The sequence below is a fragment of the Branchiostoma lanceolatum genome, chromosome 1 (assembly GCF_035083965.1).
Source record: "Branchiostoma lanceolatum isolate klBraLanc5 chromosome 1, klBraLanc5.hap2, whole genome shotgun sequence".
In the NCBI taxonomy this organism is placed as follows: domain Eukaryota; kingdom Metazoa; phylum Chordata; class Leptocardii; order Amphioxiformes; family Branchiostomatidae; genus Branchiostoma; species Branchiostoma lanceolatum.
The window spans coordinates 6,302,996-6,320,026 of NC_089722.1; the positions used below are offsets into that span (position 1 = coordinate 6,302,996).

At 41.6% G+C, this 17,031-nt stretch overlaps 1 protein-coding gene across 1 annotated transcript in view; it reads left to right on the forward strand.

Annotated features, from left to right (window-relative positions):
- Positions 1–17,031, forward strand: part of LOC136426325 (fibrocystin-L-like) — a 75,737-nt gene that overhangs the window by 54,857 nt on the left and 3,849 nt on the right. The window contains exons 58-76 of the mRNA XM_066415071.1: positions 146–415; positions 1,418–1,554; positions 2,474–2,600; positions 3,111–3,255; positions 3,617–3,720; positions 4,622–4,792; positions 5,647–5,880; positions 6,863–7,014; positions 7,693–7,792; positions 8,308–8,504; positions 9,457–9,733; positions 10,825–10,984; positions 11,580–11,726; positions 12,640–12,734; positions 13,566–13,741; positions 14,065–14,734; positions 14,958–15,178; positions 15,716–15,879; positions 16,802–16,902. Coding sequence (XP_066271168.1) covers positions 146–415; positions 1,418–1,554; positions 2,474–2,600; positions 3,111–3,255; positions 3,617–3,720; positions 4,622–4,792; positions 5,647–5,880; positions 6,863–7,014; positions 7,693–7,792; positions 8,308–8,504; positions 9,457–9,733; positions 10,825–10,984; positions 11,580–11,726; positions 12,640–12,734; positions 13,566–13,741; positions 14,065–14,734; positions 14,958–15,178; positions 15,716–15,879; positions 16,802–16,902 — 3,648 coding nt within the window. The remainder of the gene's footprint in view (positions 1–145; positions 416–1,417; positions 1,555–2,473; positions 2,601–3,110; positions 3,256–3,616; positions 3,721–4,621; positions 4,793–5,646; positions 5,881–6,862; positions 7,015–7,692; positions 7,793–8,307; positions 8,505–9,456; positions 9,734–10,824; positions 10,985–11,579; positions 11,727–12,639; positions 12,735–13,565; positions 13,742–14,064; positions 14,735–14,957; positions 15,179–15,715; positions 15,880–16,801; positions 16,903–17,031) is intronic.

A 17,031-nucleotide genomic window follows, 5' to 3' on the forward strand; every position in this document is an offset into this window, starting at 1 on the left:
ATTAATGTTAATGGAGGTTAACTGTTTTTCATAAGTGTGATGGAACCTTTAGCCTGTTTGAGGTATGGGTCTCCTCAAACACATCTGCAACTAATTCTATCACAAATACTAAATAGTAATATATGTACCTATTGTCTTCTTCAAGTCAAGGGAGCCGGAGGCGGAATTGACATAGATGTCAGCCTAAACATGTACAAGTGCTACTATGAGGACTGCATCGCGCCCATCGATCCAGCAGAGGCTCCGCCTGCAGAAACTCGACCTGATGACTACTTCACCTATGGCAACCCAGACATCGTGTGGAGCGAATCAGCCGATGGCTTCCTGGCTCCGGATGTGTTGTCCACCCCCGACAGGAAACGGAGACAGACTGCAGTGGGGCCTACAGCTGGAGACAACATCAGGATAGATAACCGTAAGTCAATTTGTTACTGTAAATCACTAAAGATTAAAGTGGCAGGAAAATGTAGCGCTCAGGGGAAAATGGAGTAGGTCACGTCACTTAATTTTAAGGGTTGGAACAAACATTACTGTCTTAAATATTTGCGATGATGAAATTTTAGCTGTTGACTAGTGACCGTTTAGCTGTTGACTAGTGACCGCTAAAATTAAATTACAGTAAACAAATCAAGAATTGTAGTAAATTACATGAAAGCTCAACAGTGTTGGAAGAATCTGAGCAAGTTGTACAATTTGAGCTTTGTTACAGGACAACAGAAACACCATGAATTGATTGTTTCTTAGATAGATGTTATTTTATGAGATGCCAACTAGTAGCTAGAGTTACCTGATACTTGATATGGGTTCAAGAAACATGGCTGATACAAATTTCACCTAATGTGCCTTGCAAAAATACCTGCTGCTTCTTTCAAATTGATTCTGTATATAGCCACAGAATTCTGAATATAACCACAGAATTCTGCATATGGCCACAGAATTCTGTGTTAAGGGCTGCAGAATTCTGCTCAGATTTCTGTGTATGTATGGTTCAGAATTCTGCAGAATTCACCTAGTTCTCAGGACCCATCAATGCTTGCTATCACCATGTTAAACTTTGTCATATTTAACAATCATATTGATTAGTACTGGTTAAAAGTAGCAGAATGAATCACAGGTTGTCTGGAATTTAAGTGTCGCCTGTTCTTGTCCTCTGCATTAAGCAGACTGTTATTTCTATTATATGTTTGTCCCAGTCTAGCTCGGGTACTATCCTACGGTAACAGCTGGCTCTTTCAACCCTGGTAGGGAAGTGATCAGCGAGACTCAGTGGTAACTGCAGAGGATGGTTCCCAGTCTAGCACAAAGATTGTGTCGTCATAGTTCGTGTGATATGTCATTTTTACATATTCATCATCATCATCAAAATATAATTCCTAGAGGTTAAAAAAAGAGCTCATGATCATGTCCTTTTTTTTAGTTCACTGGTTGGTACTTGGTGACAACGATCTCCCCCCGCTTGGCCAGCTCCACATTGTGACAGTTCTGGAGCTGTGGGACCCAAACCAACCCTATACCCGTGACTACACCCTGGAGGCTACTTACATCTTCATACAGGTAGGGCTGCGTAGCTAAATGTAATTTCAGTTCTGGACCTGTACCTGACCTACAGGTCTTCAATACCCTTTATGCATGAAATTTGCACTGTCGATCTCTAAATCCCCCACCTTCTCTAGTTGGCTCCCTCCGAAGCGGGAAGCGTTCACTAGAGATTTAAGGACATTTAAAGGACAACTTCACACAGGTCAGATGCAGAACTTCTAGATTTAGAAATACTTGACCTTACCTTTTAGCATGGGCTTATTGAATGAATTGTAGTTGTTTTTTTAAGTGTATTGTTATAATGTTATTGTGCGAAGTGTACAGTCATTGAATGAATTTTAATGTATCATTTGTCATACCCCAATTCAGCCTAAAAGGCTGGGATGGTATGTGTGTTGCAAATAAACCAGTCATTATATATATATATATATATAATTAAATTTGAAATAGGACACACATTATGTCTAAAGTATTGGGACTTTCAGTATCCCATGCAAAGAACTGGTACTCTAATAAGAGCGTCTCAAGTCAAAGATGGCAATGATTTAAAGCCCATAAAATTTTTTGTCTTTTCCTAGTGCTAAGTTTTCATCTTTGTGGTTAGAATTGCTTTAATTTAGCCACAAAATAAGCATAATACTAAAAAGTGAACTTATACATGTATGTCTCTTACTTGGGCAGGTACTGTTAGTATCTGACACAACTTGATAATCTAGATGTAGGGAAAAATCTTTGTCAATAATTGTTTTGCAGTGAAGGACTTTAAAAACACTTTCATGTTTTGACAATTTTGTAACAGTACACAATGCCTGCAATTTACGGGAGAGGGAACTGAAAAACAAGTTAGTTATATATTAAGTAGTGTTACGTGACTATACCTCAGAGGTCTTCTATAATGATTATACAGTATTTCAATCTGTATTTTCTTCATCAGGGAAGACTGGTTGTTGGTTGGCCAGATGAGCCATACCTGGGCAACGTTCTCCTCAGTCTGCTCGGAGACCACAGCACGCCTGACATGCCACAGAACACTGGTCCCACTGTTGGAGCTAAGGCAATCGGTAATTAGCGTCAATGATTCACTTTGAAAGGTAACAATGTCCCGATCTCAAGGGTACCGTGTTGGAATCCCTACATTGTAACATGTTGTAGACTGGACTTGCAGTGCACATGCCATTTGAAAAGGAATGCTTCCCCTTATTCCACAGTGTCTTTGTTTGCATTATTCAAAAGCCACATAACACTTAAAAGTCTTAAATCCAAGTCTGTGACAGATGCAATTAGGCTGTGGAAATATAGATTTCGTAATATCAAAACAACAAAAGAAGAACTAATTGCATGGTTGTATAATAATTTCAAAACATCAAACTTATCTTAAATTAAGTATTAATATCATCCATGGACATTGTTACAATTTGTAGTTCCTGATTAATCCATGCCTTCGTTGTTCACATTTTAAGTTACAAACTTAAGACTGTGACAAAAAATTCAAAGGTCTATTGCACTAGTATAAAGTGAAGCCAGCCCAGGGTCAAGTAGTCAAGCATTAAACTACAACTGGTTCTGTTCAGCTGCGTTTGGAGGTCTGGACCTGTTTGGAGACCCACGGAATCCCAGCTGGACTAGCCTGGCCCAGACTGCTGAAGCTGGTGACGACACCATCACTCTGCAAGACCCTGTGGACTGGCAGGCAGGCGAGGAGATTGTCATCAGCCCGTAAGTAAACTCCAACATTATTCATTTCAGAAATCTGTACAATGTACATTTGCCCCCAGCACTATGGATCAAATTCTGTGGGTGTGGGTTATATCCCATGGTTGGTCCCAGGTCGGACATGTTGTAACAGATTGCATTGATTCATCATTTCGGATAATGATTTAAGTCTTGAATGAGGGAGCTTCAGGCTTGAAAGGAGTTCCGTCACACTCATTGAGAAGAGTAGGCATAATCATACAAAATTTGACATGCAGAAGATAAGCAGGCATTACGTTTTTGAGCATTTTAGGTCCTCAGATTTTGTAGTTGCTTTTTCTTTACAACAAACGTTGAACATTAGAAAATCATCTCTCTTTTGCAGCACTAGCTACAGTGCCTGGGAAACTGAATCGTTCACAATCACGGGTGTCTCTGATGACATGATGACGTTGAACCTCGACTCAGCTCTTAAGTACAGGCATATCTGTGAGTATGCTATGATTGCTCCCACAATACATCTGGTGCAATGGACTTAGAACCAATAGGTCCCAGTTTGATGCTCACCAAGCCCCAACGTTGTGGTCTCTTATATTGTACTTTTTGCATACTGTCCTAGTATATGTATTTATGTGGCACAACGGTTAGAGCGTTGGACTTAGAGCTAATAGATCCCGGTTTGATGCCCACCAGGCCCCAACATTGTGCCCTTGGAAAAGGCAGTTTACAGAAGAAGAAGAAGAACATATATTATTGCGCGACAATTGCAACGGTTATAATGTATGGCAATTTGTAGATACAATGTACATAGCAATTGACTATTTCAAATATCATGACCTCCCCTGGCAGTGGAGTGACGCCCACCGAGCCTCTTCGGCTAATCTGCCAAAAAACACTACAGATTTGGTGTGCCAATGTGCCACATCTAGCACATTTGCCACCAAGACATGAAGCGTTACTAAAAGATAAATATAATATGTGAGTATACCCTGATGGCTTCCACAAGACTAGAACATTTCCCACTATTAAAGTTTTGGCACAAAAAAACTTAAGTAGTGCCCAGGCATTGGACCTAAAAAAAAACAAGGCTACACAAGTCATGTATATAGTTTATAAAGGAATCTAACAGCAAATCTTACAAAGAAACAGTGGACCGTATACCATCATCGTAATATTAAACTGCCTAGCCAAGATGCCAAGACATTAAAGGTCTGAAGCCACAATTTGTCACAGATTATTAATTTTCGTATGAGCTCTTGCATGAGAATTTAACCACTTGTAACTGAACTTACAGTGCACATGTGCGTATCAACTTAAATTTGTAGACCTGTTGGACAGTTGGAGTCAACGTGTAATGTAACACTGGAAAAGGAAATTTGTTTTTCTTCAGTTTCCAGTGAGACCTTCAGTAGTGGCAAGTCTTACACCATTGCAGCCGAGGTGGCACTGAAAAACAGGAACATCAAGATTGCGGGTGCGGCCTACGCTGACCAAGATGCTGAATCCTTCGGTGCCAGGGTGCTGGTTGGCACCATGAGCAGTGGCGGACAAACATACACAGGTATGATACTTACCAGGGTGCGAAATACCTGGTTGCATGTTGCACAGTGCAACAAGATTTCTGTTGGTGCAAGTTAATTCCAAACCCAGGTAGCGCAGTGTGCAACCTTATATTTTGAGCCAAAGATTTCAATCGGAGCCCTGGAAGCTCACAAAAACACAGTGTCACTCTCATAAAATTCTGTAAATCTTCAATTGAAATAAAGAAATCAAGTTGAAGTAAGAACACTTTTTCGTTTTAAACCATCCAAAACCCTTCATAGATCGTGGAATTTGAGCTGAAAAAGACGAAAACACACTGCCCTCAGCTAAACAAGATGTTGTTAGGTCAATGGGAACACAATACTATCTAATATATATTTTGAAATGCTAGTAGTATTATACGCTACATACAAGCTTGATTTGAAGAAATCGGTGAATGTTGCTGGAGCAACCTGAAATTTGGATGTGCAACCTAGCATTTGCCCTTGGTTGCAACATGGGCAACCTGGCTCAAAAAAGTATTTCGCACTCTGCTTACTTTTCAGTCAGACCACCTATAATTTAGATAAGGTTACAACTGCACAACAATTGTGCAAAGTACAACGTATCTTCTGCAACATAACATTCTATGAGATTGACCAATTTAAGTAAATTAAGTATTTATGTGTTACAATAAACTACACTGACTCTCAGGCAGCATAGCAGATTTCAGCAGTAATGGCAGTATGTTTGGCAATTAAAGGTTTTATGTCCTCATACCTTTTGAATGACGGCCATGTGATTTTCAAAATTTGATTTGCTATTGATGGGCGAGTGTGTAATCACCATAGATACATTGTATGTCAAACACATCAATATCTTTCTTTTTTTTAGGCTACGCCCGAATCAGCAACGTTGAGTTTGACCACACTGGCCAGGAGGGATGGACAGACTTCTACGATCCACGCTACTCTCTGGCATTTTTGGACCTCGGAGATATCGAACCTGACCGAGCATCATTCTTAGACAACTCTGTCATCCACGACGGGTATGCTCCAGGTCTGGGAGTCTATGGAACAAACAACCTCAACGTGACCAACAACGTTATCCACCACACAGTTGGACAAGGTGGGTAACTCAGAAAAGGAGTAAGAATAATTTACAGCTGATTAAATTATGAGCAAACAAAGTAAACTTTGAGATAAAAGTAAGAATAGGTACACTTTTTTCTGTGTGTGCTGAAATGTGACACTTTACTATCATGCTACTTTGTTATCAAGTTAGATGGTTTTTATGTGTCAGTTATGTACAATTAAAAAAGCATTAACCACTGTTACAACTCTATGGCTGGCCTTGGTGCTGAATCTGCTGATGTGGGACTTTCTGCCACATTTTCTCTACATTTCCAGACCAGATATAACTTAAAGTAAAATGTAATTCTACCTGGGTACATAATTCTGCCACACTGAATGATGTTGTTATTCACAGAATTTACTGTTGATTTCGATTGTATTCGCTTTTCATTATAAATGATTACTAACTTCATTTATTAGCATGCTCATATAAGTCTGTCTATATCAGAAAGTTCCTTAGAATCAAATGAAAAGAACAGTATCCTCCCATATAACGATAACGTAACACAAAATTGGACCAATGGGAACCATGGAAAAAATGGGTAGTTTATGGCGTATTTATGACCAGGGTTATGGGTAAATAAAGTCTTCTGATTGGTCGACATCATCTGGCTATATGATAATATATCATGATATATCAGGGCTTAATCTAAACAGGGAAAATTGGTGCTGTGCCCCCATGCCTTGGTAAATAGATCCTAAAAAGTATGACAAGCGTAGAATTCTGATTGACCAGAGATGCTACTACACGTACCGGTAGGTACCAGTCTTCAACTGTGACCTTTCTGATGGTAGTTTTGCACCTCGGGTAGCCTTAGAATGACCCATTTTAACTTAAAATTCTCTAAAACTCCACACTGTGGAAGGGGGGAAAACTACCCTTCCACACGATCTACCTGCTTGGTTGCAGTGCGGCAGACCACCATGCAATTTTTTCTAGGAAAATCCCTGATATGTGATTATCATTAACTTTGCAGGCGCTATTGTGGAGGGGCAAGGGAGCCTCCTGTATGACAACCTGATGGTTCAGTCCATCTGGCCCGGAAGTTACCAGGACCGTTACGAGGGAGCGAGCGAGAAGTGGGAGGCCGCTCTGGAGATTCAGGATGCTACACACGTCGTGCTGCAGGTAGGACATCCACTTTTTGAGACACTCACATCGGGGTATGCCCCTACTCTTTTTCGAAAGATGTGGTGGGTTCTTAAATGTGCATGGGGTGTGGCTCTCCCCAAACACGGGGCCTCCATTTAACGTCCTATCCCAGGGACCCAGGGACGTCCCTAACCGAAGCTAGGTACTCATTTACACCTGAACGAAGTGAGGAAATTCGTGGATCCCCTTGTTTGACAGTCGTATGTTCTAACATTCTATACAACCAGCTACTCTCTGGCTAATTTTATTTATCAACAAAAGAATGTAGAGGACACAGAGGAGATGCACTCTAGCAAGCAGCTAATATCAAACATCACCTCTGAAAATGATAATTACAGCTGACATACACAATAACAGCATTTGGGTTCGGTAGTCCAATACAGACAAGCTTATATAATAAACACAGTCATACAAAAGGTCAAATATCAAGTTGAAGCAAAAACAAAAACAAATAATGTATATTAGGTGGTCATTCAGTCAGTTTGGAAACGTTTGGTATCTACAATGATTAGTTTGGTTTGAGCTTAGAATTTTACTATAATAATTACTTTCAGAAGACATGTACCTTATGTTACCTGAGCAATCTCAGCACGTGCAAATTTTTGTTATATGATAGTCATCTATTTTATGATTTATGAACAATTGTGATTTTAGGGCAACCACATTGCTGGAGCTGAACGCATTGGAATCCACATGGATGGGGAACCATGCACAGGTGCCGACTGGGAATGGAGGGACAATGTGATCCACACAGGTAAGTTATCATGAAAACTTGTGTCAGAAAAGAACAATTATAGGAATCCAACAGAGTGGAACCTGAGTGTTTGGCTTGCCAAACATCCATTCTTTAACTTCCCTGAAGAGAATGATAGTCTAATGGATGGCATGGTTATAGAGTTTATGGCATACTCTATAATTTCTTTAACAATCTACAGATAAGAGACAGTGCAGGTTTTTCCAATCACTATTGACCCACAATAAGACTGTGGTCGTAGCATCTCATGTCCCAAGCAAGTTGATTCAAGTGAAAGGATTTTGATAAGACCACAGTCTACTAAACTGTTCCAGTGAGACCTACATGTATGTGTCTGATGGTATTGATGCTATGGTCACCTTACTTGATGTGCATTATTTAACTTACCAGCTTTGAAATCATTTCAAGTGTAAAATCATGTAGAAGTAAACAGACGGTGAACTTTTAAAATCTTGTACTTTGCTCTGGAAATCCAGCAGGACAAGGATTAAAACATGCCTTCTTTAAATTTGCAGCTCTGCATGGCATCCATCTGTATGAGGACGGCCATCCGGATTGCTCCTTGATCCGTAACTTCGTCATCTACAAGACTTGGAGCTACGGCCTGTTCTTCCAGTCTGAATCCAGTGCAGTCGTGGAGGGCATGACTTTTGTCGACAACCGCAATGGCTTCTTCTCATCGATCCTGGGGCCTCCATCTCTGTCCCACGTGGTTTGTCAAACTTTTCAGTTTTGAATTTGATGACATATATTATATTTAGTTACTACGGGGGTGTCCCTGTAGTGGTCTGCGCTTCTGTTACTCGCCACATCTGGTTCAAATTACTTGGACCAGAAAGACCCCAGGTAGGACACCTCTGGACGAGAGGCGCATTGAGTCATACCAAAGACTTCATAAAAATAGTACCATACGTCTGAAACAGTATGGAAGTTAAACACACTCCACTGCCAGTGGACTAGCCCCCTGCTGCAGTGATTGCACCACAGTGTGGCCCAGGGCCATGAAACGGGGATGGGCACCACCCTACGTATACACCTTATGGTGTGGGAGGATTTTACCTTTTTTTTATTGACATAGTAACTATGGGAACATCAATATCAAGTACCATCTTTAACTCATTCACATGCACACAACCTTCAGTGCATACCTCAGATTCATGGGCAATGGCAAACCTGGCTTACTCACTCACTCACTCATGACCCATGACCTCAGTGGTTGTAGGGGCATCATGTACATTTATAAAGTCTCTGGAAGTAAAACAATTTATAATCACTTTATTGGTGACTATGAAAGTTTATTGCAAGTTCTTGCCCGAAAGCTAATTGCAAATACATTGACATGAAAAGAACGGACAAATAGTGAATAATACTGAGTATTCTACAACAGTCTAGTTTAACTACTGACACTAAATTCTAATTTATTGGGTTGGACTTCTTTTTCCAAGACAGTGGAAGATGAGTAATCCCACTAGACTTTATCTGTAATGTGTGGGTTTTGTGATTAGTGAAGAGTAGGGTAGTTTTCTCTTTGTCTGTAAACATGGAATTCGGTGGCCTTTCTAAACAGCTCTTTTCTTTCATGGTCGCAGAAGCGGCAATTTGAAATGAAATGTACAATGACCATGCAATAGATAAGAACAGTAATAACCAGCGTCTCCTTTCAGATGGCGGATAAGTCTGTTACGGTCAGAGATTCCTTGTTCGTCGGACGAAGTGCGGAATTCGACTGTGACGCTGATGTTGTGGACGTACGGTCAGACGACAACCTGAAAATCGCTAGTGCTGTGGGAGGTTTGGGCTTCGGCAGCAGCAAGGGAAACTGGGGAGGTTTTGTCGGAATGTCTCTGCCCGGCTTCAACTCTGGCCCTAGTGGCTCCCCACTGCACCCATGGGACAACCAAATGGCCTACACTTCCCTTGGAGGACACACGTGGATAAGTGGTAGGGATACAATTCATCATTTTTTGTACTTTACTGCTTTTTAGTTGATTTTGCATCATCATGGGTAACTTACAGCTGTCTGTCAACTTTTTTATCATCAAGACCAGAAGTTTCAACAAGCATCCATTTATTCCACTAGTTTTTGTCAGTGACTCAGAACAAGATTTGTCGAACAGCAGGTTTTATCCACGAACTAAGAAACGATATGCAAATAAAGGTAAGACACTGTTCGACAGATCTTGCCCAGAGTCACTGACAAAAAGTAGTGAATGCTACTTGAAACGTCTGACCGTTTCCAAATTCATATCTAGTTACTTGAGTAACTGTTATTTGGCGAATCGTATTAACTGGATGGCTACGCATCAACGCATCAAGACCAGAACTACATGTGTATAAACAAGAGTTCTGTGACATGGTACCCCATGAAATATCATCATACATTTTAATGGCTTGATATACATTTTCATATCTATGATTCGATATGTACAACTTCTACATGTCACAAATATGAAATTCCTTCTTACCACTTAGAGTCACCTTTGTATTGATCATGCAAATTAGGTCCATGATTGCATAATTGCTATCTGTAAAATGCTCCACCTGACATAGATTATATATGTTACATGAATCAACTGAAAGTTATATTATGGAAAACACTTATTATAACTAATGGGATTTCCTCTTTAATAATGCAAATTAGGTGATGATCTTCGTGAATTGCATTGAATTGTGTGCATCTCTGTCTAACTCTAAGATGCCTGCATGCCCAATATCATGACAATCAGTACTCAGTTATCCTCCTTGAAAGATTTTGACCAAAAGCCCCTGCAGTTCCAAAGCAGTCTGCTAGGCTAGCTTTGGAACTGCTGCTAGGCTATAATGAGGCTCCTAGCGGCTACCTACAGTACTGCAGTGGGACTTTAAAGTTTTTGAGTTCAAGTTCTGGATATGCTGTGGTCATGCTTTTGGAGTGTTGGATTGTAAGCTCTAGTGGAGGGAATTGTGTAAGTTTGGTCCTCCTAGCTCCTTGTTTGGAACTGCAGTGGGCATTTTTATCAAAAATTTTTCTAAAATATCTTTGCTTCTGTCAGGTGTGAACTTTGCTAATTACAAGGAAGCGTGTGGCGGGAAGGAAGATGTCGCGCTGCATACCTGGCCAGGGAATGAGGATGGGACACACGCCTTTTCAACTGAGGATATTTCTACTGACAATGTCGACAACCCGGTATTCTATGACAGACCCAATGTTGGGTAGGTATTACATGTATGTTCTTTGATACAAGTGAAAAATCCCTCTAAAATTTGAGGAAAAGTTGAACTAATGGGACCTAGACTTAAAAGATAGAAATTGCCAAAACCATGAACTTCATGGTGGAAAGTTGTATGTACAAATTCTATCCCATAGAATCATTGTAGTTTTCTTGTTATCATTTACCAGAAACGGGTTGGTTATATATAGATGGTTTTCCTTATAATTGTATTTCATTATTATTATTAGTCAGTTCATAAGAGGAGGGCTTAGAAAAGCCTCTCGGGTTTCCTCCCTCCTCCTGCACTATTGTTATATTTTGTATATTTATTGTCGTCTGTTCCTTATTCCATTTTTGCAAACCAATAACAACAAAAAAAGCAAACAAACAAAACAAACAAACAATCCCTAGCTATGCAAATACAGCAAGGCAAATACTTTTGACTGCTACTAGTTTTCTAGTTACTAGAAAAACACAATTTTTCTGATAGTTTCTAGAAGAATTTCTGGTACATGTCATGTATTTTGAAAAGGACAAGACACAAATGAATAAAAAGTCCCCGAGTTCAACTGAAACATGTTCTCTTGCAAACACAGCAAGGTCAATCCTTCTGACTGCGTGGACATGTCCTGCGACGGCAAGCTGCAAGTGCTCGGAAAAGACCTGGACGGGACGTTGTTCGGAGAAACCCGGCCGGGAGCTGTGATTGCACAGTCGGACTGGGAGTGGGATGGAGACGCCAGGTACGCCAGAGTGTTTGTTTGTTTGTTTGTTTGTATTGCATACCCGGTAAACCACCTCAAAGCGTAACACACCAGGTTAACTGAAGAGTACAAGCTGCATATCCGGACAGATTTATATGATTCACTCACACCGGGAAGGACCCCTACTCTTTTTTTTAAGCGTTGTGGGTCCTTTTATATGCTTGAGGTGTGGCTCTCCTCAAACACAGGACCTCCATTTAACATCCTATCCAAGGAACGTCCCTAACCGAAACTAGGTACTCATTTTCACCTGAGTGAAGTGAGGAAGGTCGTGTAAAGTGCATTTCCCAAGGGCACAACGTCAAAGAGACAAACCAGGGAACCCCAGATAAAACCCAGTACCAGTCTAGGTTCTGGGGCCAAACACCCTGCCACTGTGCCAACCCAACACCAGAGTGTGAGAAAAGTTATACACCTGCCCTCTTTGGCATCCCGGCCTCTCTGCTGTACAGTTCAAGTACATAGAATCAGTACAAAAGAGAGCATGTAAAGCCATACTAGGTCAGAACTATGTAAACTATGACTTAGCGTTGGACCAACTGTCTCTGACCACCTTATACCAAAGACGCATCGAGCTCTGTAGAAAATTTGCTCTGTCTGTATCAGCCTACCCACCTGTGCTAGCTGGTTGCCTGCTATACAGGGTGAGAGCTGAGGTCCAAAGACAATTTCTCTCAGTTCAGATGCAGAACCTCAAAGTATAGGAACACCACGATGCCGTCTCTTGTCCAGTTGCTGTATAACTGATCTCGTTTCTGTTTGTAAATAATTAGTAAGAAGTTTTGTAAGCATAAATCATGCCTTAATTCAGCGCTTTTCTTGCATTGCAATGGTATGTTATTGATTGTGATTGTAATACTGAAATAAACCAGTCATTCATTCATTCATTCAGGTACGGTAGAGGAGACTACCGGATCCCCAAGACCATGCTGGCCGACCTGTCTGGGAACAAGATTGACCCCTCGGTCCTTGCACCAAATGGACCAGGTACAGAATCTTTTTATTACAGTTACTGTAGATTCACTTTATCTTCACAGTAGCAACATTTCATGGTGTAAAGAAAATGGACATTTTCACTGAGCTTTAACTTCACCATGGCGGCAAGTGATTCACAGAACAGATGTGTGAAGGAATCATAGATAATCACAACAAGTTTTTCACACTCACAGTAATGATAAGTTTACAGTACAGAGGTGACCGTGAAAACAGTAAACATAACGTTACAGTGAAAGAAACAAGAATTAAAATATGATAATTTTTCTTCAATTCACTTTGATTTGCAGTAGTCCATTGCAACATATTTAGCTGGTTCAAACCCTGACTGGGTCATAACAAAAACTTTACAGATGAGACATACTGCTTCTCAGCACTTAATGAGAAAGAGTATACACGGTACAAAAATGACCTGTACTTCTTGAACAAATGTGTGGCCCAAGGGCTATAGAAACAGAAGGGCCATGAGCTCCCGTGAGATAGTCACGACTAGATGATGACTGTATTTGACCACGGTAGCATGGGTAGTCCAGTGGTTGCCTCTGGAACTAGATGCTGTGAGTTTGATCCCGGCTGTGTCACTCACCCGACATGCACGCTAACGAAAAGGGTTGCAGTCCTTAGGACGGAATGTTAAGCTGTGGTCCAATGTTCATTGTGCTTGTCGAAAAGAGCTAGGGGAATATCCCCGGTACAATGAAGCGTTGAATACTGTACAAAACATCTGTCTTCTCTCTCACAACCAGTGGAAGATTAGGTCTTCAGTGAGCTAAACTGGATCAAGATCCCTTTCCTTTCCTTTATTTGTTTGATGTGCACCCTCAGGCATTGTCCGTAATGACGAGTGTGAGAAAAGGGATGACATGCAGGCCTACCAGTGCTGGGATATCGACTACGGGATGCTGGTGATGGAGAGTATGGATGCAGACACCGAGACCCGCCGTCTCTCTCCTGTTGCTATGCTCTCCAATGGCTATATTGACCTGATCAATGGACCCCAGGTTAGCATTCCATACACGTTTTTATAAGTTTATTGCGTGTTCTTGCCTGTAGACTACATTATAATTGCAAGTACATTTAATATGAAAAGGATGGACAGACAATGAGGAACGATATAGCATGTGACTACTCTTGGTCTAACTACTGACACTAAATTCTACTTATTGGGTTCAATTGGCTTCTTCTTCAAAAGCAGTGGAAGACGAATGATCCCACTTCTTCTGTAATGTGTGGGTTTTAATGTTATTATAGAGGAGAGTAGTTTTCTTTTCGTATGTGAAGGTGTGGGAATTAGGATGGAATTTGAATGTTTTCCACCTTCCAGGACCATGGCTGGTGTGCAGGCTACACCTGCTCCAAGCGTATCTCAACCTTCATGGGCGTGGCCGCACTGGGCCAGGACTATCTGATACACTACACTGGCGTATCCCCCCGGGAATCCCGCTATTTCATGCTGAATGCAGATGATGACGACACCCTGGTGGTTGGCATCTATTTCTCCAACCCCGAGAGGCTTGACGTCTACGCCGACGGCATCTATGTGTTGCCAAAGAACGATGCAGGTGACGGTGACGGCACCGTGCTGGCTGGAGATCATTCCCCAACGCACCAGGATGCTGCCGGAGCCAACTTCATGGACATCGAAATGCAGACCCTATATTTCACCATGAAGGGCTCGGCAATCATTGACATCATGACCTCTGACGTCATCACTATTGCCTTCGGGCTCCCGCCAGTCACTGTGGACGATTTCTTCGGGCCCAACCTAGCAAACAACCTCTGCGGGTTCTTGAACATCCCACTCGGCAAAGTTCGCCGGATGAATGTCGTGAGCGAAGGTGGGAAGCGTCGCAGACGTGCGGCCGGAGGGGTGACTGTGCATCTGCAGATCGGAGACCCGCCAAGGCAGAACATCAACGACACTGTGCAGAACGGTTTGACATACGACCAGCTGAAAGAACTGGAGGCTACCCTTGTTGATGCCCTTCAAACAGGCAAGTATCTTCCTCTGCATTTAGTATAACCATTTAGATGATTAGAGTATAACTTTCACACTAATTTGATTTACATGAAATGAAAGGTGTTTTTACCAAATACATGTTTTGAATAGTGTAAATGTCGAACAGACACTGAAATGACAGCAGGTGAGATTTACTAGTTGCATAAAACAGAATCTCCAATATCCCATCTGACATCTCTCATATTATTCATGACCAGGAGCTCTGTCAAGCATCTTGGGAGTCAACGTGACCAGTGCATCCATCAACGGCCCAGTTCCGCCAGTCGGGAGTGAGGAGTGGTCGCAGCTGACGGTGGAGCCCGCCGCTGCGGTGACATACGGTACTCCGACGTCGCTCCGCGTGGTCGTGGAGCCTGAGCCGCTTCACGAAGGAGCGAGCTTCTCCGTACAGCCGAAGGTCCAGGCACTGGATGCCGAGGTATGCATTCATAGATTCAGTGAACCGTCAGGTGTCTTGTTGACCTGGTGGTTAGAATTGTTGACATGGATTCTAAAGGTTCTGGGTTCGAATCAGGTTACAAAGTTGTGCCCTGGGAAAAAGGCACTTAGTTCCAATTTCCTCACTTGACACAGATGAAAATGAATACCAAGCTTCCGCAAGGCAGGATGGGACATAAAACAGAGGTCCTGAATTTAAGGAGGGCTATTCCTTTAGCATATAACACCTGCACCACACTTGTCAATAAACCTTGTCAAATGAGGAAAAATATATTTAAAAAAAAAAGATACTTCTTGAAAAGAGAAAGGGTGCACTTTGTGCTTAGGCCAAATCGTTTTACTTTCCAATGCCACTTGTAAATAATAAATTGTACAAACTTGTAGGAAGATTATTTCTCAAGAGATTTTAGTAACTTGATAATCATTATAATACACAGATCCATGACCAAGAAAGTCCACTATATTTTGAAACACTTAAAGTTTGAATGACATGAAATCGTTGTGTCCCCATTTTCAGGGTAACGTCATCACCCATCTCGGTTACACTAACTCCCCCTGGGAGATCACAGCGACATTGCAGCTGGGGTCAGGGTCTGACGCGCGCGCTCTGCTGAAAGGCGCCACCAGTGTCCCGTACGTCGATGGATGGGCCAACTTCACCGACCTGCAGATCACTCACAGGTTTGTTTGTTTGTTTTTGCCTTTATGTTAAAAGATTACATTTAGAGCTTTAGTTAGGAAAGTAACTCTAGAATGTCAAACGGAAGTGCCATGTTTTTTGTCTTTTTTTTTAAATATTGAGCTTACAAAGGTATGGCCACACAGCTTTAACCTTCCCCTGCTGCTTAACTCTGTAACCAATAGCGAATGAATTGAGTTCCAATCGGCTACTTCAGTGTGCTAGAGGTGTGTTGGTATCATGCTGAAATTTTTTGGCAAATTGGCATGTGCTTGAAGGGCTGGAGCACATTGTCCATTGACACTAGTTAACCGATAGTCTCTACTTTAAAATACACGTCGGGCAGCATTGTAGCTTTGTCGGAAGACTTAAGATGCGTGCCGCAGCTGCGTCTTAAAAAGGTAGTTAACCAAGTTAGTCTCTACTTTAAAATACATGTCGGGCAGCATTGTAGCTTTGTCGGAAGACTTAAGACGTGTGCCGCAACTGCGTCTTAAAAAGTTAGAGTCATCAGTTCAACTTTTCCTCAAATCTTAAAGGGATTTTTCTCTTGTGTAGGAACCAACATACATGTAATACCACCTTGCATCAGGTCTGTTGATAAATACCCTGTTGTCCACTGGTACATTGTCAAAAGAAAGATTCCCAGTTGATAAAGGGTGTGTCCCATCAGCAAACAGAACATGAAATTGCAACAGTACAACAGATTTGTATCAAGGTGCTGAAGAGCCATCCAATGGGAGGAGTATGTGTGCATGGATACTGGTACATGACTTGCTCTGATGCAGTAAAACTTGTACAAGTGACACCTCTAAATAAGGACCACTTGACTATTGATATATAGTCAAACCTGTCCAACATCAACTACATCCATTATATTTGTTAAGAATGAAATATAAAATATGTCTGTGTTTCTCTCTATAGTGGCGAGGACTACACCATCCACTTCACAGTGAACCAGGTCACCCAGACACCTCTGCTGGTATTCTCCCAGTCTCTGACTGTGACTACCAAGCCTGTCACAGGTACATGTACATGTCTGACTGCCTTAAGGCGTAGTCACATTCGCAATTGGATGTTGTACGATTTTGATGTCTAGATCTAGTACGATTTTGAAGCAGACTGTGACAGAAACAACCACCAACAAGGATCTA